Here is a 25,831-nt window from a genome sequence, read left to right as displayed (position 1 = left end):
TTTGGGTAAAACACTTGACCTTAATTACCAACGTTGACTGTGGCCTGTTTGTTGTACTTCCTAATACGATATATTATATATATCTTATAGGATCTGCTTAAAATTTATTAAAAAAACAACAGTAAAATTAAAAAAATAAAAATCAAATAATAATAAAAACCTTGGGGAAAACAGTTTAGGGTATTGTAACGAGCATGGGTTATCTTAACTTTTTATAATATTGTGTATTATATTGTTTTTTACTGTGTTGTAAATTATGTCGTATATTACCGGTTATAATTTGACACGTTTGATCACAAATATAGAGTAACACACACAATGTGTGAAGAAGGCCATAAATACATGTAAGTTGATCAATCCAATATAGTTTGTTTTTTAATATTTTCTTAACAGTAAATAATTATTTCCACGTCCTACTGAAGGCATGCCCGAGCCTTGTGCAGGATATCTTGTTAGTTAAATATTTTCATAACACACAAATAAACATTTTGTGGACAACTTGAGGTATGCCTGATACTTGAGATATGCACGATATTTTGGAAGTTTTGAACGTTTTCATCAAGTATAAGTAAACATATTTCGCGGATTTAACTTGATATATGCCAGAGCGGCAGAGCCTTGTGTTAGTTTAAATGTTCCCGAAAGTCGTTAACTATTATGTTTAAATATCATTTTATATTTTTTTGTTTATATATAAATCAATGGTTCAATCTAAGTGTTTCTATAAATTTAATGCAATTTGATAGCCTATTACATAAAATAGGTTTGAAATCATTTTTCCTGATCGTGATAACTGTCAGAATGTAGGACAGAAAGTCACAGACAAAAAGTGACATGCATAATGTGTTATAATCATTGAGTCCTGTTTCATTGAAAAAGCTTATTTTTGTTTGTTAAAAGAAAGACAGTATACTTATTTTGAAAAACATCTTTCTGTAATGGGCTTTTAGTGAAAATCAAATTATATGTACATGCTTATAATTCTTTTAACGTTACCCTGTGTAAAGTTATATTGTCAATATTTTTTATTTGCTGCTAAAAATCCATAAAGATAATCGTGATTTTCTCAAATTTCAATAATCCAATGCCTATTACTAATGGTAAACTTAAGAAAGTGCTACCTAAGTCAGAACCAGGGGGCCCTGAGGGCCTATCCCCTCTTATCATTGGAAACATTCGGTTGATTACATATGGAATCACTGAAGCATGTATGTAGCGGGCCCTCTCTTGAGGCAGTCAGTGGCACCCCTTATTTGAAAGTTGTCTGGATGTTATACCCTCTGCTGATCGTCGTAAGACCCGAGGCCACCCGTTGATAGAGATTCCTTGGGTCCATGTAGGGAAAAGAAACTTTTTGGAAAATCTCGAAAATTCCTCCCCGCCTGAACGGCAAACAAGAAATATGCCAGATGGATAGCAGGGAACATCGGGTCAACGGCCGACTTTACCCACCCTGGATGGTTACGCTATTAGTTTGCTAAAGAACCATTGCGTTGATTCATTTAAGGGCTCCCTAGTTGACCAGTTGAAACTTCTGTCCTTGTCTAATTGATCCCCATTTTCATAGCAGTGATATATCAAATATTCCGCCTTTATTCAAGCCTAGTACCCCTATTGCAGGATCTTTCTGACTTTTTTTATTTCAACTTCAGTTCACTACAGCATTTGAATAATTATAGTTTAAGGAACTAACTTGTAAAAACCATTGTCCTTTGACACTGCATTTAATTGAAAACTTACAGAAGAGAGTTTGTGTATGAGAGATTTAGTCTATTTTAAAGTGTTTTCCAAGTTAATGCATATAATTTATTGCGCTTAAATTCATAGATATTGAGAAGAGGTAAAACAGGTCATCGGTTGCTATGGCAACCAATGTGCTAAGCAACCAAAATTTTGCCATTTTTTGTTTGTTTCATCAAAACTAGTAAATGTGTGACGTTTGAAGAAAATCCATGACCATGCGTGCCACACTCCCTATGTAAGAGTTGAAATGGTTACAGAGAATCAGTATTAAAAAGAGAAAGTAACTTCATTTTAACGTAAAATTACAAAAACAAACTGTGCTCCGAAAAAAATAAATAAGAAAGTCCCTAATCACATGGCAAAATTAAATGACTAAACTCAACTATCATATAATGACTTGGTTAAGGCATTTTCAAATTTAGAAAAGAGTAGATTGAACCTGGATTTATAGCTCTAAAACTCTCACTTTTACAACAGCCTCATCAAATTCCATTATATTTACAATGATGCGTGAACAAAACAGACATAATAAATAAAATATTCAAAATATGGGAACAGCAGTCATCACTGTGTTACAATCTTAAATAAACAGTTTTACAAAAAAAACCAAGCATCTACCAAATTAAAAACACATTCATTCGCGTGTCTGACGTCAGAAAATTTATACGTCACATAGGAAGAAATTTTGTCGTTCAATTTTTTAAACAAATCAATTTTATAATTTCACAAAGGGAATGCTGGCATACAGGGTTAAAAAAGAAAAGTATGTTAGAATTAATTTCAGAAATAGACCGATATTAAAATTTACGATCACCATCATGCATTGGTTGATTTAATCATGTCTGTGTCTAACCTAACTTACGACATTTCCCCGCGACTTATATTGTGGTTTAACATGTGCTGTCTGACTTGAAAGTACTTTGACCTTCTCCCGAATAAGACTGTTTTATAGAGTGCAAATTTGCATTGATGTACGACGTGTATCGGTGTTGATAAATCCAACATTCATGTATTTAGTTATGATGTTTCTGTTGTATATGTCTTATCGTTTGAGGTTTGAATTCTGTATTTTCGGTACACAACATTTCCCATATGCCTTAATTTTTGGTAAAGTTGAGTTAATTTCATTGGATAAAGTATTATGTTAGCCTAAACAAAAATGACATCGTCACAGCATTTTTTAAAAGAGCATTTAAATATCATCATATCCATGTCAATTATTTGGACAATTATTGTGTAGAAACCCCAATTTAAAAAAATGCTGGTGCTTTGAAATTAGATATATGCTTATGACCCAGTAATGTATTACTGCAATGAAATGTAGGATTAATTACCAACAACTGTCGAATTCAAGAGTGTACTGATTAGATTAATTCTTTATAATATTTTTTCAGATTACGAATGCATGTATTTGAATTCAACAACGAAAAGTTTTAACTGCAATCCTGTTTTTCATACGTAAGTAACATTTTAAAAATCGATAATTTGAAAAGTGGTATCTGCAAATTAAAAAGCCTCACTTTATTTTGATGAAAACTGAATGCGAAAATACTTAATAATATACCATCAATGTGAACAAGGTATTAAATAAAACTGGAAATCAACATCAAGTTGAGAAAACCTTCATAACTTCTTACTGCTTAATTTCATGATATTAGTTCTATCATTTTTTAAGTTGATGTTACTCTGACCGAACAATTTGGACAGTGCATTGAAATAAGTTTTCTAACAACAGTTTAGGAATTCAATTGTTTTAATGTATATTTAGGTTTTGCATTTATTTTGTAGTAAATTTAGCCATAAGTGTTTTACACGGATTATGTGTCATAATCTTGGACAAAGGTCTTAAATGCATTTACTCTATTTATTTCAGTATTTATTCTCTGTGACAGTTTAGACTATAATTTCCAAATACGTTTCGGACACTAATTACTCTTTAATCTATTGTTATTTCTAATTTGTCATCTGTTAATCTGCTTAATCCTTTAATTGCTTGTGCTTAAATATATATTGTTATTGTTTGTATGTTACATTACATTTAGTTTGGAGTTCGTTGTTCGGTCTTTCCGGACTGCTCAAACAAAAGTTTAAGGAGAGAAATATTCCTTCTTGTTTTCAATTTAGCCGGAACGACATTTCACCCAGCTATATTACTATACATTTTTGCTTTTCCCTTTTAGTTGTTTTATCATATTCAACCTATTTATTATGATTCAAAAATACGTACCGTAAGAAATAAATTGCAAACACTTGATAGTATGACTAAACCTTTCATATCATGTAATTATAAAAACTTGAGAACTAAGCTTAAATCATGAATGCATGGACGAAGGAAACTAACGTTAACTTAGTTCATGCGTGCATGAGCTAAACTAATTTTAAACCGACATTTGAAATTATTCAATGTTTTAAACAGACTACATGCACGCATGGACTAAGTTAACATTCGTAGCATTCGTCCATGCATGTATGGAATAAGCTAAGTTCTCGAGTTTTCAGGTTTTATTTACTACCTTGTTGATGGTAGAATCTTAACACCACCTTTGTTGATATACAAATAAACTATTGAGGAAGCTGCTATAAATCCGTATTTAATTTCAGGCGAACAAATGGATCTGATATAGACACTTTGCCAAAAGGTAAGATATTGTAACTGTTAAACTTTTTCTGCATTTCAAGAATTTTTAAAAATCTTATTGGATTTATGTTTTTAACACACTACCACAGTTTCAATGAAATTGAGACATCGCCATTTGCGATGCGTTCAAATTTTAATATAAGTTTGAGGAAAAAATGAGCATATAACATTGTATAAAGTGTACTGAATAAATACTTTGTGTTTAAAAAAGACCATAGTCAAAAGTCATCTTTTATGATAAGTTATGATTTAGGTGATTTCAGGTGATGTGCCTTTTATGAAAAGCCTATGTCATAGGTTAAACAGTTAAGTTATGAACAGAAAATGCGAAAACAATTTAAAAATATATAAAAGGCAATAATAATATGAAAATAAGGATGATATGTTCAAGGCCGTTTAGTGGTGATACACTTTCACATCAAAAGATAAACATTCAACCATAAAATGTCGTATGGAAAGAAACCGAGGAAGAGGAAACACAACTAAAATAGTCATGTCTCTCTATCTTTTTTTTAAATGAAAAAAAAATAAGAAAGCAAATAATTAGTAGAAATTATATATGTTGTAAGTTTTTCATAAATAGTTGTTATACATAGCTGTCTAACTTCTTATTTAAGTTCATTAAATAAAAGAAATCTAGCCACAGATAATACGGACGAGTTTCGTGTGAATCTGTCTGTATGACGGATCCGAACCAACGTACATTTTACGTATACAGTTAATCTACATAGAATGTTTGTTATAGGTACTGAACAGTTCCAACCTCAGATAAAGTCTTTAAGAACAACTTTAGCATTAAAGATAGTGTGTATCGGTCTTATTGCAGGTAAACTAGTTTCTACATTGTTCATCATTGAGTATTGATGTTTATTTGATAAAGTTAACAGTACATAACAAGTCACAGTAATGCAAAGAATACGACTGATAGAGAATACGTTAAATCATATATAAAACATAAGGTTTTGTCGAAATGTGACTCACCATTGGCATATTAACTGTTTAAATGTTCTAGAACAGTTCTGCTCTGGATAAAATAAATTCAAATATATTCTGAAGTCTGTCAAAATCCGTGTTATGGTAGAACTGTCAAAATATGTTACAGAGTAAAACTAGTGAAACCTGTTCCAGGTAAGAACCTTCCGAAACTTTTATAAGGTTGAACATTCAGGAAATGTCATAGAAATTGTTCATTATTTTAATATCTTTGATTTTGCCTTTGATAATGGATTTTCCGATTAGAACTGTTCTCGGAGTTTGGTATTTTTTTTATAACATTAGGGTGATGGTTAAATATTGCACGCAGTCTGATGATGCATTTTATAAATCTAAAAACTGCCGTTAGGTATTCTTCCTATTCGCGCGAGGCTTCATTTATTACCATTTTATAAACTTCAGTCTTTGTTCAATTTATGTTTTGAAACCACTGTTACAAACCCGCATTTAAATCAATACTAACGTATAGCTATCATTATGAATATTGCAAGTCACATCCTTTTCAAACCAGTTTGCAATGGAAAAGATAAAAAAGGAGAAAACTTCCTTTGTTAAACTTTCATTTGTCGACAAAGGTCGATGCCGTCAACTTGGCCAATATGCACTACTGGACGAAAAAACAACTGTCCATACCAGTAACAGTCGTTGTACGACTGTCTTTGTCTGTAAAAGACCAGTAATGACTGTCAAATCTGTTATATTTCGTTGCAACAGTTTATTTATGTCTGTCCCAACTTTTATACGGGTTGTGAAAGTCGAAAAATGCTACCATCAGTCATTTCAGAACTGTTGCAGTGGTTTAAGGTGTTGTCACAGTCAAAATCTATTTATTACAGTCTTTCTAATAGTTGTGGCAGTTGCATAATGTCCGTCCCAACCTTTTAATAGTTGGGACAGTTAAAATTTGTTTGTGTCAACTTTTCAGACGTTGATGCAGTCAAAAAATGTTTGTCACAACGTTTTTAGAGTTGGGACAGTCGATAAATGTTGGTTACAACTTTCTAAAGGTTGGCACAGTCATTAAATGTTTCTAACAACTTATAAAAGGTTGACACAGTCGTTAAATGTTTAAAACAAACACTTCGTGGGTTGATACAGTCGGTAAATGTTTTAATACAAATATTTTAGCGTAACGGTAGTCGGCCATCAGTGTAAAAAAAAATCACGTCTCACCCGGCGCTCAAGATTTGATTTTGTTGTGAAATAGTCCATTACTTACACTATTATCGTCTATTGTGCGATTGTAAACTTGTTTTGCTGTTTATTCATTTATTTTGCGATCGTTGTTTGTCTTTTGTCGTTTTCCATTTATTGCCGTAGCATTGTCCGTTAATTTTTGACAGTCATGTGCGTTTGACTTTAATTAATCCTTCTGATATCCTTACTTTTTATTTTATAATATCTGTTTTATAACATTTTCGTTCATAACTGGTTTTAAAAACCAGAAGCTTTCGTTTAGAATAGAGTTTTAATATTATTGCAGAAGAATGAGAAGATGACAATGAATTAATTCAAATTTTACTTGAAACAACAGTGATACTTGACAAAGTTTTGATAAATTCTGCGCAATAGAAAAATGTACAATTTAAGGGTGTACCTGAAATGAATTTAAAGATTATGACTAAGTTACCAATATTGTACAGCAAAATAAAACAGTTTTAATTCGAATTACACCAAGAAAGACATTTCCGATGATTAAGAAAATAATTATTAAAATCTGTCAAAAACGGAAAACAATTCTTCACCGTAAACGATTTACCCTCTTTAATTTTTTGTCGGCAAAAAAACCCAGACTGCTCAGGTCGGCAAAATATATTTTTACACAGGTAACTACAGATGTTAGACCACATGTTCAATAATCTGAGCTGGAAATTACAATCGGTGAGTAGAAATTATCAATATTTTAAAGCATGTCTATCTAATAATCATGGATTCATAATTTTAAAGGGAAAATGTGCACATTCATGACATTTGTCGGCTTACAGACCTTACAAGTTGTTCTCAATGCGGATCAAAGGGGTGGGGAGGGTTCGAACCCTTCCTTTTTTCTTGGCCGCTTAATGCATTTGAATGGGGACATGTAGTTGGACCCCCACTGTTGTGTCCTGGGTTGGACTCCCCTTTTAAAATGGCTGGACCCGCCACTGATCCTTCGGAATCTATATTTAGATACTCCGATAGGCTACATAGCTATGAATCAGTGTTCTATATTACCACACTCGTGCAAAGTTGCATATTCCAGGGAAAATATAGGTTTTGAGCTTCAATGTTAAAGTTGTGCATCATAATAAATCATTGAAAGTAATAAAAGACACTGTTCCCTTCCCCCTATTATCATGTGTATGTCATTTATTCCCTTAATTATTTTGCATACATCCCCCTGAGTGGAATACAGAAAAGGTTACTCTATATCTCCCCTTTTTTGTGGGAAAAATTTGGTCGATTATACAGGGAATCACTCGAGCATGACTGGATCTGTGACCCTAAGGGCAGTCAGCGACCCTGTCCCTTATGAAAAGTTCTGGATGTGCCACTGACCTAAACATCATGTAGTGTACATATTGTATGTTAATGTATTGCTAACTCGGTCCTAAATTTGCCTGAAATACTTTTCACTGGACATTTTATATTCAACAATCAACCGATCTTTACATGTACGTATCCACATAAATTTGTTTCTCATCATGCTTATGCTGGATTACTAGTATTTCCCTGGATTTGCTTTATCAGCTGATAGTTTTTGTTTGATTAAGAATAATTGTGATGACCGTGATGTCACAATCTCCATAAAAAAACCATGCATAGTACATAAACATATGATTTGATCATAAAATGTTATGAAAATTATTAGCTTTAAGATTAAATATTGACTTATTTAGCAAGTGTTCTCTTTCATTTAGATTTTAAATAATTCTCAAATCATGGACAACAAAACATTAATATATATTTTTGATAATAGCAGGCATAGAAAGTGAGTATATGTCATGGTAGGTATTGTAGAAATGGTTTAAAATAGCATTAAACTATATTTTTAAATTGATGTTCCTGAAACAAGGCACATAGCCATAAAGAGTTGCCATTTTAACACATTTGATTAAACAAATTGTGCTTATTTAATTAGTAAAACTACATTCATGACATTGTTTAAAAAACAAATATTAGAAGATCAAAGCCAGCATCATAATTTTATTCTTTTTAGATTTAACATAGAATTCATATTAGATCACTATAATTTGGTAATACTTTGAACCTAAACTAAATATTTTCATGTGAAATTTTTATATAAATTGTGCCCTGTTAGCATTGTTTTTCAAAATTCCATACATGTTATCTAAATTACAAGTAGTAAAGTTCAGTCAATGGTCTATTTATTTATTCCGCAATGATTAAAGGACCTTCTAATCATGAGTCATATTTTTTGACACACATTCAATTTTGTTTTGTTACTTTATTGTTGCCTAACTGTTGGATTGATGCATCATTGATATATCCCACCTCTCCTTTGATCATGTGCATTCACATACGATTGCTGATTTTTTGCATTTTCTACATAATCATGATCATTATTTTATGTTAAAATTCAATATGTCAGAAAAACATAACAAAAAAATCTATCTGTCATCATGGTCATGTCTGTATGCATTTTTTTTATGTTAACATGGTATAAACTAAATTAACAATTAAAATATTTTTATTTACTAAATATGACCATGCAAATGTGATATTAAAATAGGTAATAATCAGGATGTTAACACTGGATATCTGATAGGTATTAATAAGAAATTCTTATATACATGATGTAGCTAATATACAAATTAAGACACAATAGTTTATTGCCCTGGGGGGATGATATTTAATCTGTCATTTTTATAATAATGTTCACAAATTATCATGATTAAAATTGTCCTCTTCAAAATTTTGATAACTTTTTAAAAATAAATTATAATTTAAGAAAAATATGAAGCAGCAGGATATACTATTATTTTGGATATAAAAATTCAAATTTTAAAAGTAATTTGAATATTGATTTATTAAAATAAAATTGGGTAAATGACTAATTTAAATTAACAAAAAGTGTTCACACAAAAGATGTAAAAATGATTAAACTCAAGGATTTAAAACATTAACTTGGATAGTTAAGTCTTTGAGCCATATATATCACAAAGGTTTATTCATTAGATGCACTGGTCAAAGGTAAAGTCAATATCATCTAGTACATGTATAATATATAGTAACAGTGCATTTGTTTATTTATTTTATTTTTCAGTCCTTAAACTTTTCTTTGTCATATTTGTAGTATCAATATATTTCATATTAAATTATAAACATAATTAAAATGAACAAAAGAAATGTTGTGTTTTAGAGAGGAATAACTATGTCCATAATGTCTGACTTTAAAGAATTGATGAATTAAAGTATGGTGTAAGCCTCAATAAGACAGTAACCCTTCAATGAAAGTACACAATCACACTTAAAAAATCATTAATGCAGGAAAAAAGACAGCACTATATAGAATTTAGACCCCCTTAACAGATTTATTTTTCTTCTTAATAGTCATGATAGTGGACTTGAAAATAAAATTGTATTAGTGCTAGAATTTTTCAGTCAATGAAATGAGAAGTGCTAGTTTTATCTAGGTAAATAGTTATTGTAATTAACTTTCTTATTATTGCACAATGTATATACATCATGTACATGTAGTATTATATATTTATTATTACTTAAACATTTACTGTACTTGAGTCTAAATGTATATTTTCTTTTGTAGAATCATACTGAATATGTATTTGTTTGACCATGATTCCCACTTAGAATATGACACATGCTAGTACATGTGCACTTTGATGCATAGGAAATAAAGATGTCACTGAGTCGCTCGTATAGCTGCAAATTGTGAAACAATGGATTAATTCATTATTTAATACTAGTTATCTATTATTTTTGGAAATTATGAATATGGCGTTCAGCATTATTCCATGATGATGATGTGATGTTCTGATTAAATTGGACAAGAAGAAAATTGTGCCTTGTACAAATAGGAAACTTACAAATTGTATTAAAGGAGGACCACATTACTGGAGGACTAATTACCTTGGATTATCATGATCAATTGTAAATTTGGAATAACAAAATTGTGTAGTTGCAGTGAATGTTATTAAATAGTGCAATCATACATGTACAAATGTATATTGTTTCTGAATTCCATGAATACCCAGGATAATTATTCATTTGAAATAGCAATTTGGAATAATGAAAATGCATAGTTTCAGTGAATACTACTAATAATAGTGCATCATATCTGAATTCATGAATACTTTTAATTAGTGGATAATCAGTCATTTTAGTATAATAACAATATGGATAATGTGAATTTCTAGTTTCAGTGAAATTTATAAAACAGTACATGTATATCACATCTAAGGTTAATGTTGGCATTGCAATTGTTAACTACCGCCAGCATGTCCAGGGTGTGTAAAAAGATCTATGAGGGTCTTGTGCAGTCCGTGTCAATTGTTTAGGGCCAAATGACTGCTTGCTGTACTTGAATTATTAATGTCGGAATTAGAATTAAATAAAAATCTGAATTAGCATGATTAGTGGCCAAGTATTTGAAACAAATAAACCATGCATGTACTTTAAACTTTAAAGTATAATTTTATTATCCCTCCTGCAACACACGTTGAAGTACATGCATGCAAGAAATATGTATTACAATCAGAATCTTGCAGTGGCTACAGTGTACCATTTTGTATTTAAGTTTCACAAGATACATTTTAGAAGCTGAAAGGCCTGGATACTTCCTTATGTTATGAAGTTTCTGTTAGTGATTTGTCCATTGAACTTTACCTAGTTTTCATGGTACACTACATCATGTACATGTACATGTAACTGTTTGAAAAAAAATATTACTGTTTGAACAGTCACAGTGAAATACACTTTGAGTCTTAAATGTATATATTAATTGAGTTTTTTTTATGGTATCTTGAAAGGTGTACATGTTTCATTGTCTGTCAGGCAGGGTTTGCCTGATCCTGACTTCATTTCATGGATCAGTGATTAAGGTTACTTCAGTAACATGTAAGGAGTAGGGGCATTAAGGCCTAGTTTTGGCCCAAGAACATGAAGAAAATGAAATGTTTGATAACTATTTCAAATTGGCACATAATGTTAAGAAATGCATACATGCATAGGGTCAAGAAATATAAATGAAAAACATAAAGATTTTTATCTGATGACGTCACAATTACGTCATAATATGTACTGTTTTCACAAAAACGATGAAAAATACAGAAATTATGCAGTTTTCTTACTTTATTTCTGTTGTAGAAACATCCTGCGCAGCCGAGAAACAACAAAATAATTTAACAAAAGCTTTATTATAACTTTTGGCATAATTTCACCAAATATGAAGTTGTTTCTTGGGTGCGCACATATTTTTTCAGTCTAAAATATACTTAAAATTTGATGAAAAAACTAGGAAAATCACTAAATTTAACAAAATATGCAAATTAGGTTATGATTTGTTGCCATCGTAACTTGTTCGATGTCAAATTTGTTTTGTTTTTCTAAGTACCTTATACCATGCACTAGCAGCACGATTTCAGTCTGAAACGGTCATTTTGGTCTGATCGCATCTTGATTGACTGGATTTACCGCTAGAGAAATTCGTCGAGATATTTAAGATCGTTCAGTCGTCGTTCAGATCGATAGCCTCACCAGGTAAATCAGTTCGTTAAGGCATGTCAAGACGGAAAAGACTGAATCGTCTAGCGGCTTGTTTAGATCCGTTAAGAGCGTGTCAGACCAAAACAGACCATGGAAACAAAATTACGTTCAAAATTTTCAGACCCTGTTTAGATCCGTTCAGTATATCGGTTTGATACCACGAGTTGCGCCCCTTCTACTCGATAATGAATTTTAGATTAATATGTATATATGTATTTTAATATTAGAATTTGAAGTATATTTTGCCGGATTAATTAATTAAAAAGATTAAATCTTCTGTTGATTCTTTATTTCTTTTCTTGGTCTGTTGAGGAACAAATAAATTATTCGTCTATACATGTTGTTTATTTTTTAATAAATGTTAGTTAATATAAATATATATTGAAAATAAATTAAATGCAAGGGCGTATGTTAATTGTATACACTCCAATATGTATGCCATAAATTTAACCTTAAAATATTGTGAACACCGGTGAAATAGTTTTTCGTATTTGAATATTAGTTACGGAAAATCCTTAACGTAACTTAAAAAAAGTTACTTTAGGAGACACATGCATATTTTTGTTTTATGTATGACAGATGCTTTAATTCGTTGTCTGTTGATTAATCCTAGTTTACCGTTGAAGCTATAGCTATTGTATGTTTATTTATTTTTTCGTGCGAGTTACTCTATTAAACTATAAAAAATATTCCCGACATCCGGAAATTCGGAAAAAGACTTTCCGGATTCCGAAAGCTGATCATAATGCTGCTGTCAGTCTCTGTCGGGACGGTGTTAAAGTTTCACCGTATACAAATTTTCATTCGAACAATGTATCCTTATACTATTTATTTTCTTATCTATATAATATATATACAGTACTTAGTATAAATATAAATATATATATATGGCGTTAATTTAAAAAACAAAATCTGTTTTAGTTAAAATGGTCGAGTTCAATGGAACGTGCTAGTAATCTACCGGGTCAACAGGTAACAAAATCATTGATCCATAACGTAAGAAAGTACATGCCTATTATATTACTCTCATCATCATTCTTAATAAAAAGGTGCCGTAGGGCTAAACGTTAATAAAGAATTAATTAATTTGTGTATACACGTATTAGTGATGTCTGACCGTCAGTTTTTAATATACATGCTTGTTTTTATTTATTGAGGAAAATAACGAATTTGAATCTATTATACGTTAAAGGTTCTTACAATATCATATATGTCTAAACACTATACCCACAGACCATGCAAACTATTTGAGCGCCGCATGGAAAACCATTTAAACATGTGCTGTTCGAAAGGTTGTTTAGTCACAGGAAACTTTTCGCTTCTCTACTTATATAGTTTAGAGAGTGTATCAGTTATATAAAGTAGTGTGTATTTGTATTCTATTTATTTGGCTAATTGTATCATTATAATATACATTTTGTATTTCACAACTATAGTATACTATAAGTTGTAGTGTGATTGATTGTTGTTTAAAGTCCAGTGGCAAATACTTCATGCATGTTCAGGATCAGCTGTAAGTTTATGACATATATATTCTCATGTCTGATAGGCATGTTTTAAAATATTATTCATTTCTACTCACCAATTGTAATTTCCAGTTCAGCTTATATTGTGCTGTAGTGTCCATCTACCATCATGGCATGTCAACGAATTTGTGTAAAATAAATTTGCCATTTGAAGATGCCGACATGCGACAAGTAAAGAGGGTACGGTAACGTTAAATCGTTTACGGGCGTATTTTCCGTTTTTAATCAAACTTGTCAGATTTGATTAATTATCGTCGGAAAATGTCCCTAATGGATAGTAATTCAAATTAAACCAGCTTTATTATGCTGTATTCATGTAATATATATAACCTGGTCTTCAAATGTACTTCAGGTACACTTGCCTTTTTCTGCTATATAATATTCAAACTTTATCTTTTAACAAAGTCTTCTGATGTGTAATATTTTTTTTATAAAAGGCTCTCGAATTATAGACTAAGTGAAAAATAAAGATGGAAAGTCAAACGCATGAGTCTGGCAAAAATGAACGGACAATGACATGACAGTAAACGGAAAACGAGAAAAGACATAGATTCTAGTTATATATATATATATTTTTCCCTGCCTCACTCAAATGCAATTTATATAGCCAACATTAAAAGTTAAAAGTTACAATATTAAAAAATGTTACATCTTAAATTTAATTAAACATAATTATTAAGATCACGCGTTTTCAAGTGTTCACGCACAGGCACTTGTCTCAGAAAAAAATATCCTATATACCTTATTATAATAAGGTATATAGGAAATTTTTTGGCACTTGTCTTAGAAAAAAAATAATTCCTATATACCTTATTTATATAGGAATTTTTTTTTCTGAGACAAGTGCCTGTGTGTTCACGGCCGACATCCGTAATTATTTAATACGGGTGTAAAAATGATCTATTGCGTCAACATGACAAATTTTTCACCACCCACGACAGTCTGTAATTGCAAAAACATGTATTGTTATCACTTGTAAACCTTTAATATAAAGGTTCAGGTGCTTACATTCAATGAATAAATGTTATTTCGGCAATCTGTTGAATTTTTTTTAGTCATTTCGCGGCGGTTTGTTCAGCAGTATGACTTTGAGCTATTTTTTAAAATATATACAAAACATGTTAAATAGGATGTAGTAAGAATTCAAATTGAATATTTTTTTTTATTTAATTAACATGATTAAAGGGACGTGGTAGACTTTCAGTTAACATAAACCGTCTTCTTTCTAACTTTTATTTTATTTTTAAAAGGGGAGCAACCCCTGATAAACAATGGGAAAGTTTCACTCGTTTTGTGTCCAAATGATTAAAATCTGAACACGACTGGACACGGTCTGACAACATCTTGACGCAACTTTGTATCCATGGTCTGTTTTGGTCTGACATGGTCTTAACGGGTCCAAACAACCCGCTAGACGATTCAGTCTTTTCCGTCTTGATACGCCTTAACGAACTGATTTACCTGATGGGGCTATCGATCTGAATTTCGACTAAACGATCTGAAATATCTTGACGAAATTCTCTAGCGGTAAATCCAGTCAATCAAGATGTGATCAGACCAAAATGGCCGTTTCAGAATGAAATCGGGCTTCTAGTGATGTATACCTTAGACAAGTTTTCAGTTATTTAAGAATATGTATGATAACTTTAAAATTTGCAGTAATTTTTGGGCCAAATACAAAAAAAATGTAAGGGCCTTATTGCCCCTACTCATGTCTACCATATTGAGTATACACATATACATGATGTAGCTGCTTTTTGATAACAAAAGTCTGACAACTATTCACAATTGTTATAATTCATTTGATAATCATGATAATGCTAGGTATTGTACATGTAGTCTTGCAATTGTATAACATATACTAAAGAAGATGTGGTATGATTGCCATTGACACAACTATCCACAAAAGACCAAAATGACACAAACATTAACAATTATAGGTAACCGTACGGTCTTCAACAATGAGCAAAGCCCATGCCGCATAGTCAGCTATAAAAGGCCCTGATAAGACAATGTAAAATAATTCAAACAAAAAAACTTAACGAACCTTAGTTATGTCAAAAAATGAACGAAAAACAAATATATAACACATAAACAAAAGAGAACCACTGAATTACAGGCTTCTGACTTGGGACAGGCACATACATAAATAATGTAACGGGGTTAAACATGTTAGCATAAGTGTGATAATGAAAAACCTATAACTGGCCTAGCAATATTGGATGATGTAACACGATGTACAAAAATGATGTAAACAAGTTAAGATGAGAAACCCAAGTTTGATTTTTATACCATGTATATGTTAGCGGCAATAAGTGAAATTAGGCATTAAGCTTAAATCCTAGGCAATAAGCTAACGCCTAGGCAGTAAGTCTATTGCCTATATGATGTTAGGCATTAGTCTTAAATCCTAGGATTTAAGCTTAAATCCTGAAAAATGTGTGCAGGCATTAAGCTTAATGCCTAAAATATAACTGAAAAGAGTAAATAAAAGACATTTATTCATTCAAATAAAAATATACTTGTTACATACATGCAATAAAATTTTGAGAACTGGGGCCTGTTTATCGAAACTATCCACATATCGGTCCTATAAGATATTCTTACGGAAAAAAAATGATGATAAAGTTATGACCTACTCTATACAACATGTCTCAGCATGCACATCGAAGCTATCTGAGGATCATCTTAGGTAGGATATCCCAACCGCTGTCTTAAGTATTGGCAGAAAAGAAAAAAGCAAATGAAAAAAACTGATATATTTTATCAAATTTAACTGACAACTTTAAAAAAAATAATTATTAGAAAATAATTATTACTTTTAAATTAAAGGGTAATAAAAAATGTTGATATTATAACTGCTTTGCAACAAAACATAAGTAAAAAAATATAACTACTTTTTATATATAAAATATATAACCGGTAAAAATATGCATAAATTCCAGAGTTTACTTATTGCCTAAAATTATGTTCGGCAATAGGATGAATAATCATCATCAAATTTCAGGAAATAAGCTTAATGCCTGAAAATTTCAGGCAACAACTTAATGCATAGGCATTAGCTTATTGCCTAGGATTTAAGCTGAATGCCTTATTTCACTTATTGCCGCTAACATATATAAAAGCAACATTGATACGTCAATGATGACAAGTATATTGTAGTTAACCAAAGACTTGTACTACAATAGTTGATCATCTGCCCTTATTTATGTTTTTTCTACAAATACATTATATAGATATAGGAAGATGTGGTGTGAGTGCCAATGAGACAACTCTCCATCCAAATAACAATTTAAAAATTAAACCATTATAGGTTAAAGTACCGCCTTCAACACGGAGCCTTGGCTCACACCGAACAACAAGCTATAAAGGGCCCCAAAATTACTAGTGTAAAACCATTCAAACGGGAAAACCAACGGTCTAATATCTGCTTTTGAATAAATGCCTTCTAAATATTGTAATGATCTACAAACTGACCCCCCTTTTATTACAAGAGGTTGTGTAAGTTACTAACTTTGCACATTACTTATACCAACGTAACGTATGTTACAGTTAATGGTATAGTTTCATTTACATAAATATTTGGTATATGAGATTGGTAAATGTAAGCACATGTGGAGGAGTCGACATACATTTTGTGTACGAAGTGGGACGTCTGGTTTTAGAGGATTTCTTTCGTTTAAGCACATGACAGCTGTTTCAGAGGTTATGCGTCGGTCGGACTTCTTCTGGTCTTACTTTTAGCATGCCAACATTTCATTTTTATTTCAAATTGTTGTATTATCGGTCAATGTTTACGAACTCCCGATGTACTACATTCCACAGGTATTTGGGGAATGGACCCCCCTTTTTTTTGGACCTCACTAAAATAAAATTTTGGCGTTTTTTTTATTCATTTACAATTTTCTACAATATATAAACATATATCAAGTCTCAACAATCCATTGCTAGTCGATTACAATATTTTTTTTACTATCCATACGAGCCCCAAGTAAACTTCTTTTTTTACTTGGGGCTCGTATGGATAGTAAAAAATTTATTGTAATCGACTAGCAATGGATTGTTGAGACTTGATATATGTTTATACATTGTAGAAAATTGTAAATGAATAAAAAAACGCCAAAATTTTATTTTAGTGAGGTCCAAAAAATAGGGGGGTCCATTCCCCAAATACCTGTGCTACATTCCATAGAGGATGTGTATTCGAAAGTTAACTTTGCGCATGTGCGTACTTGGATGAAAATAGAAGGAAACTTTCAGAGGCTCCATATGGGTAAATTCATCCCGATTCTATATTTGGTAATAGTTTTCAATGAAATAAAGTTTATTTGAGGTTTATTTAACGAAAGCTGTATTATATTGGTAGTAAAAAGAAGTAACACGGTGTTGGGATGAAAATACGAGATTCTAGTCGTTACCTAAGAGATGGCGAATTTCGCGCCACTCTTACATGTAGCTGTAACTCATATCCAGAAATCAACGCCACTTTGCTTATTTGAATATTATACTAAAGAAATCGGATACGGGTCACGGAAATTACTAAAAATGATAGGGAATTTTGAAAAAATTGTCTTCTTTAATTTTAATTTAAGTGATAGACAGGTTGCCGGGGCAGAAAATGAATATACACAACAATATACACCATTTAAACGAAACATAATGACTGTTGTTGCAAAAATACAGGTTCCTGAGCTATTTTAAAAATCGAAGCGAGAGGCCTTTATCATTGCAGTGTAAAATACAGGCTACAATGGCTGAAACGTCAAATTTGCCAACTTCGTGTTGAAAATTGGCTCACAATGTCATTACAAAAACAGGTTGCCGGGGTGGATTTTGAAACTTGAATTTCCAAAGAATAAGCAAGTCCAAACCTTGTATGTGTAGTCGTTGAACTATAGGTTCCCACGTAAAATTAAAATGTCACTATTTCAAGAAGAATAAACTCACGAAAGCACGAAAAAATCACTAAATTCACGTTCATTGTTTTGATTTTGACCGCCTGACAACTTTACGGAAATATCAAAGTGATTGTAAATAAGGACTCTGTGACGGGCAACTTATAATATCCGTGTTTTAAAGATTTTAATGATATCAAGCCTATCAAGCTAGACCAGTTCAAACTACTATCACGTGGTACAATTCTCATTTACATATTATGAATATTAATTAGCAAAACCATTACTCATTTCTGGCTATGTATGGGGACACCATAGGGACAGCTAAATTTTAGCAATTGCTATAGCTACATAGCATCGTGATATAACACAAGAGCGTTTGGCTTATTCGGGGTTCTGGGATTCGACAATCAAAGAGGACAGGACTTAAGGGAAACATTACAGAATTCACAAAAAGAAAAGGTACAGAGAAAATTTATTTTATTTAATGACTTTAATATAAAAACATATAAATATTTTATAGCTTATTTAAGCTTAAAATTACTTTACTGAGGTGATTCTCACAATTTATTACAAATGTCAAGGAGAAACAAGCTATTCAGGACGAAAATATAAATTTATACTTCAACATTTAAGTGACTGAAGTGAATTCTAGTCGGACATAATTCCGAAAAGAGAACATTTGCGTATATATATTTATTTATATACGGGATTAATCTCGATATATTGATTTGATATAAGGCTCGAATATTTGGTACAAGGCAGACTAACCCGTTTAAAAAGATTAGCTCATGAAGTCAAAGTAAAGAAAAAGACAACTAAAGAACAAATTAACTTTATTGTAACTTTTGAAATCTTGTCATAAAAAATAGCATTAGAAGTCAAATAAATCATATATTGTATACATGTATTACATTATTTCTCGATTTGATTAACGTATTTTCCCAATCCCATGAACCACATCCTTATTTTTATTAGTAGAGTAAAATGTGTCACGTACACGCTACCCAAACCCGTGACAATATATATCCCAAGATGTTAAGCAACATTTTCCCATTGTTTTCTATAAACACAATAAGCATTACAAAGTCATGCAAGTATAACACACTAAACTGTTTTAAGTCAATGTACGGCCTCAGGCGAGGATCCAGAAAGAGGGGGTCGAAAAAGCGAGACAAAGCGATCCTACTTTCCGTCGAGGCGGCTGTGGCAGCGGCGGCGTCGTCCACAAATATTCACTCTGTGGTTCAAGTTTTTAAAATGTTAATTTCTTTCTTAAACTTTCCTGGGTTTGTACCAAACTTGGACAGAAGCTTGTTTATGATCAAAAGATAATATACAGAAGTAAATTTTGTAAAAAATAAATCCATTTTTTCCGTATTTTACTTTTAAAATGGACTTAGATTTTCTGCCAGGAAACAACACACCGATCTGTAGTTAAATTTAAAAAAAAAATAACTTTCTTATGCTTCTTTTAATTTGTACCAAACTTAGACAGAAGCTTGTCTATGATCATAAGCAAGTATTAAGAAGGAAATTTTGTTAATATTTTGTACCTGTGTATCTGTATTTTACTTATAAATGGACTTTGATTTTTCTTCCAGTTCGCATTACGCACAGTCTGCCGTTAAAGTTTTTAAACATCTATTAGATTCTTAAACTATCCTAGATTTTTACTAAACTTGGACAGAAGCTTCTTACAATCAAAAGATAGTATGAAGAGAAATATTTTAATCGACGCGGAACCCTTACAATTTTTTTTTGGACGACCAAGGCATTTGAATGGGTACATGTAATTGGAACCCCCCTTTGTCCTGGATTAGAAACACCCCATTTTTAATATGGCTGGACCCCTGGGCCTTCAACATGGAGCATCGGCTCACACCGAGCAAAAAAAATATAAAGGGACTCAAAATATTGTCTATACATCTAGTAACATTGTTAGTTTTCTTTACTGATTGAATAATATGTCATTATTGTACAAGCATTTAAAGGATTAAATAATTTGAAATGGGAAATTATTTTGGATAAACGTTAGTACATCGGATCAACAGAAACCACATAAGAGAATCCGATGTCAGTCTTTAGAATTCAATAAAACCGGAGTCTTAAGAATACATCAAGTTCTAAACCGTGATGTGAAAAAAAATAAAAGAAGATTTGATTTCCCTGTCTGAAACAATGCGAGTTTTCTTGTTATGAATAATTTTGAACTTTCACCGGCGCTAGTTATTCATGTTATTTTGTCGGGTCTTGTACAGTTCGTCTATCTTCTAGTATTTACATATGTATGGTAAATTGTTCGCGAAAAATCCGGTGAAAATATGAATTTTTCTCGCGAGTGATAATATTTTTTTTTACCTCAATCATGAATGCTGACGTGCTATTTACATGTATAATGTGTAAAGATTACAATTGAACTTCAAATAGACAATTCCGTACAAAATACAATACAAAGTCGAGTTAATATTGAACTTTTCAAAAATAAAATACGATAAAACAAAATAAATTAAATTCAGATAGATTTAAGATTTGTTTTCCATAGCTGCAAAAGATGTCTGATTTTTTTTTTACATATATAGAAATTAAAATGGTTAATACGGCAATATTTATAATTTTACAAGACAAAAATGTAGCCCCAAATAAAAGCTCAGAATAAGTGTGTGAAATAAGCCCTCAAGAAAATGAAAATCAGTTTTGTATGGGGATAAGTTTGACAAGTGTGTGTATTAGGAGTTCACCGCCAGGTTTAGAGTATATCATGTATATTGAGCGTTATTATGAAGTAAATGTGATTCGTAAAATACGGATATTGAAAACAACCGTGTATGCATGAATGATTTTACATCTAACTAATTTAATGAAAAATAATTAAATTGTTATTTAGATAATATTAAAAATTGTCAACTTTTAATTCAGTTATAAAGATACATTTGGTTACAAATATATTGGGGAACGTTTTTCGATTTTTCTGTTAGTAGTTATCTTTTATTTAGTGAAATTGTAGGTATCTAGTGCTGGTTCCGATTTTTATTTGTTCGAAGAGATAAGGGCGAGGAAGTGTTAAAAAAATATCAATTCAGCACATTCGACGAATACAAAAAAGTGCTCAGCGGCAAATATTTCAATTTTTTTTTAAAATCAATATCTATCTAAAACTAATGTAATAAATGGGAGTGATAGTTGAATCTCTTTGTCACAACCTTATATTTCACACAGTAAAATTATTTCACAAATAATTGGACCTATATCCCTGACTGTTAGACATTTTGTCTCCGTGACTTTTAAGTGTACATGAAGATCAATGTTTGGATGTTGCTACGCTTATAAATTAGCTATGCCTATACACTAGTTGTAGCTATCATATTTTAACTGTTACAACTTTTCTGCGTTTAAACAGTTTATTCATGACTGTTTCAACGTTTTCCGTGTTGGGACAGTAATTAAATGACTGTTACAACTTTATAATGGTTGCATCAGTTTTATTACGACTGCGACAACCCTTTAGGCGTTTAATCAGTTTATTTATGACTGTTGCAACGTTTTTCGAGTTGGGACAGTTGTAAATCAACTGTTACAACGTTGAAATAGTTGTATCAGTCCTTTTATGACCGTGACAGCTATTTCTTGCGTTGTTACAGTCGATTTATGTTGTAGACAAACATTTTTAAAGTTGGGACAGTTACAAAAAAACTGCAGCAGTGAAATTTAACAACTGTTACAACTTTAACAAACATTATCAGTCTTAGAACGACTGTTACTGGTATGGACAGACGTTTTTTCGTCCAGTAGTGATGCTTTATCATAAATTAGTTCGATTGAAAATACTTTCTTTTTTAAAGATTAGTCTGAGCCAATCATTACTTTTTCATACATTAAAAACCAATGGCAACTAACATTTCAATTAGAAACACTTTTTGCAGGATCTAAATATTGACGACCTCAAGTCTAAACCTCTTGATTGCACATGTCCCAGTTCCCAATTCATATATAATCCAGCTTGCCACATCGTTTACATCAATTGTAATAATAAAATATTGCTTGTCCTGCCTGACTAATATGATAATGTTGTTGTCCCCACAGATAAAGCCTCAAACAACAACGTTTTACATTAACTGCTTGATAAACGAATTAGGTTTTGACAATTCACTTCGAAACTCAACACATACCCTCACGACACTTACCAAAGAGGAAATCCTGGATAATCACAGGTCTGTTATATGTTCCTTTGGAATTTCGACCAAAGATGAAGAGCTTGATTTTCCATCAATGAATTGGATACCTACACTGCATAAGTGCACTTACAAACAACGGTATTTTAAAGGGTCCTCCAAGTGCTTCACGAAACCTCTTTCTAAATTATTAATATTAATGTTATCAGTAATCAAAGCTGTGAAACTACCCTTTCTAAGGGTGCCGTGAATGAGATGTGGATAGTTCAAAAATCAAAAGATCTTTTAGAGTACATACAATCAAAGACTGTTTAATCTTACAATAGTATTAACTTTACTACCTTTTACACGTATTCCCCATTCCAAACAAAAAGACAAAATGAAGGAGTTGTATTGCTTTTTTTCATAAAAGATAATGACCAACGTAAATACAAGTATCTTGTCTTGTGGATAATAAATCCTGCTTTGAAAAAAATCATTCTGATTCAAACAAAAATTTCTCTGGCACTGACATTATCAAGATGCCAGATTTCTTGATTGAGAACATATTTGTTACGTTTGGATGACGTTTTTTCAACAAATAATATTCATTCAAATGGGAACCAACTGTGCCCCTTTTCTTGCCGAATTGTTCCTTTATTCTTATGAGGCTGATTTCATACTTGAACCTTTTAGGAAAACGAATATAAAATATCAATATCTTCTAACTTTGCCTTTTGCTATGAAACCAAGTAATGAAGTTGAAATCGTTACTTTGTAAAATTTACGGACGCCATTACGGGTTGGTTTACCGTTACAAAATGTCCGTTTTACAGATGATATCGGATATGTTCCTTATGTCGTAACTACAATTCTGTTTCCTTTTCAAAATAATACTATTTGCCGGGTTCGTCATAACATGATCAATACATTGGGTAACACATGAGAAACAGGATCTGTGTACCCTTCCGGAGAACATGAAATCTCTCCCAGGTTTTGGTGGGGTTCGTGTTGCTGAGTCTGTATTTTTTTTTCTATGTTGTGTCTTAATTGTGTACTATTTATAAACAAAAGAAGATGTAGAGACCAAATGACACAGAAATTACCCATGATAATGAAATATGTGTAAACATTCGTGAATGCCAACTGCAAATGTCAATGGCAACGTCAAAAACGTGTGGTCTCGGGACAATATTCATAAGCGAACGATTACAAGAAAAAGAAAAGAAAAGAACAAATATATAATGTTTTCTTCAAGAAAATAGGCATTTAATCAGAACGATCTAGAAGGATCCAACCTAAAACGTATTCCAATATTCAAGCTTCAGTGAAAAGTCAACCTATACATTCATCTGTGCCGAGTTCAGTATTTTTGTGATTTTTTTTCTTTCTATACATTCCCCATATGTTATCTAAATTAATAAATATAAGAAAAAGTGATATGAGCGCCAATGAGACAACTCTGCACCCAAGTCATAATTTGTAAAAGCCATTGAAGGTCAAATTTAAAGTACTGTCCTCGACACGGAGCATGTTCACTTTTTCTAAACTTACCCATTAACCAACAGACATAGACAAAATATGCTTTCGTTTTTTTTTGGTTTTTTTTGTGATTTTGATTGAAAAAACATATAAATATTACTCTTTTCATTTGTGAGATGTAATATTTTCTACAATCTTTCTAGATTGATGGATAAATAAGTAAAGAGTGAACCTTGACTTTCTTTTTAAATTGTGCAAATTATGCGAAAAGAAATATACTTTAGACAAGTTTGAAAACTAGTCACTCTGGACACATATTAATGCTATAACAACTACGTTTTATTAAGAACAGCCTGTGGTCATTTACCCCCTTGCACTGCATGGACATTTTTCTTACTAGGACGAAACTTCACAAATAGTACATCATGGTCTTTAAGTATAGATTTCAGGTCCGTAAAAATGGCATGAGTACCGAACTAGTGGATTAATTAGATACAGGAAGGTGTGGTGTGAGTCCCAATGAGACAACTCTCCATCCAATTCACAATTCTTAAAGTAAACCATTATAGGTCAAAGTACGCCAACTCCGAGCCTTGGCTAATACCGAACCATTCAAACGAGAAAACCAACGTTCTACTGAACAACAGATTCCTATATAAAACTGGTTCAATGTGTGAGCAAAAAAAACTAAACGTAGAAGATGAAATTTAGGGTACAGCAGAATAGGCCTTTCATCATGTTGATCATCATGACAATATTAATTTATACACCAAAACATCAACTTCCGTATGAATAAACTATTATTTAAAACAATTTTAAAAATTATACGAACTGACACAGGGTGCGAACGTCAATACCAGCATACGTGAAATTTGGCGAAAGAACCTGGATTCCTTTATAAAAAAACGTTTCCTGTTGCTTTATACTTACTATCTGTCAAGATTAAAATATAACTAAAAAGACCAACAGTGAAAAGTATCTTTATTTGCATAGATTAGAACCAGACTCAAGCCAGCGAACAATAAGCTAGCGAACAATAAGCCAGCGAACAATAAGCTAGCAAACAATAAGCTAGCGAATAATAAGCCAGCGAACAATAAGAAGCATCAAGCCAGTGAACAATAAGCCAGCGAACAATAAGCTAGCGAACAATAAGCTAGCGAACAATAAGCCAGCGAACAATAAGAAGCATCAAGCCAGTGAACAATAAGCCAGCGAACAATAAGAAGCATCAAGGCAGCGAACAATAAGCCAGCGAACAATAAGCCAGCGAACAATAAGCCAGTGAACAATAAGCCAGCGAACAATAAGCCAGCGAACAACAAGAAGCATCAAGCTAGCGAACAATAAGCCAGCGAACAATAAGAAGCATCAAGCCAGTGAACAATAAGCCAGCGAACAATAAGCCAGCGAACAATAAGCCAGTGAACAATTAGCCAGCGAACAATAAGCCAGCGAACAACAGGAAGCATCAAGCTAGCGAACAATAAGCCAGCGATCAATAAGAAGCATCAAGCCAGCAAACAATAAGAAGCATCAAGCCAGCAAACAATAAGAAGCATCAAGCCAGCGAACAATAAGAAGCATCAAGCCAGCGAACAGTAAGCCAGCGAACAATAAGAAGCATCAAGCTAGCGAACAACAAGAAGCATCAGGCCAAGCCAGCGAACAATAAGC

At 32.0% G+C, this 25,831-nt stretch overlaps 1 protein-coding gene across 1 annotated transcript in view; it reads left to right on the top strand.

Annotated features, from left to right (window-relative positions):
* Positions 1 to 25,831, top strand: part of LOC134696894 (uncharacterized) — a 272,055-nt gene that overhangs the window by 6,275 nt on the left and 239,949 nt on the right. Inside the window, exons 4-6 of the mRNA XM_063558855.1 lie at positions 3,138 to 3,201; positions 4,345 to 4,382; positions 5,127 to 5,207. Coding sequence (XP_063414925.1) covers positions 3,138 to 3,201; positions 4,345 to 4,382; positions 5,127 to 5,207 — 183 coding nt within the window. The remainder of the gene's footprint in view (positions 1 to 3,137; positions 3,202 to 4,344; positions 4,383 to 5,126; positions 5,208 to 25,831) is intronic.

This window comes from Mytilus trossulus, chromosome 14 (assembly GCF_036588685.1).
Source record: "Mytilus trossulus isolate FHL-02 chromosome 14, PNRI_Mtr1.1.1.hap1, whole genome shotgun sequence".
In the NCBI taxonomy this organism is placed as follows: domain Eukaryota; kingdom Metazoa; phylum Mollusca; class Bivalvia; order Mytilida; family Mytilidae; genus Mytilus; species Mytilus trossulus.
The sequence above is the reverse complement of the archived record's forward strand: the minus strand, read 5'-3'. Positions and strand labels throughout refer to the sequence as shown.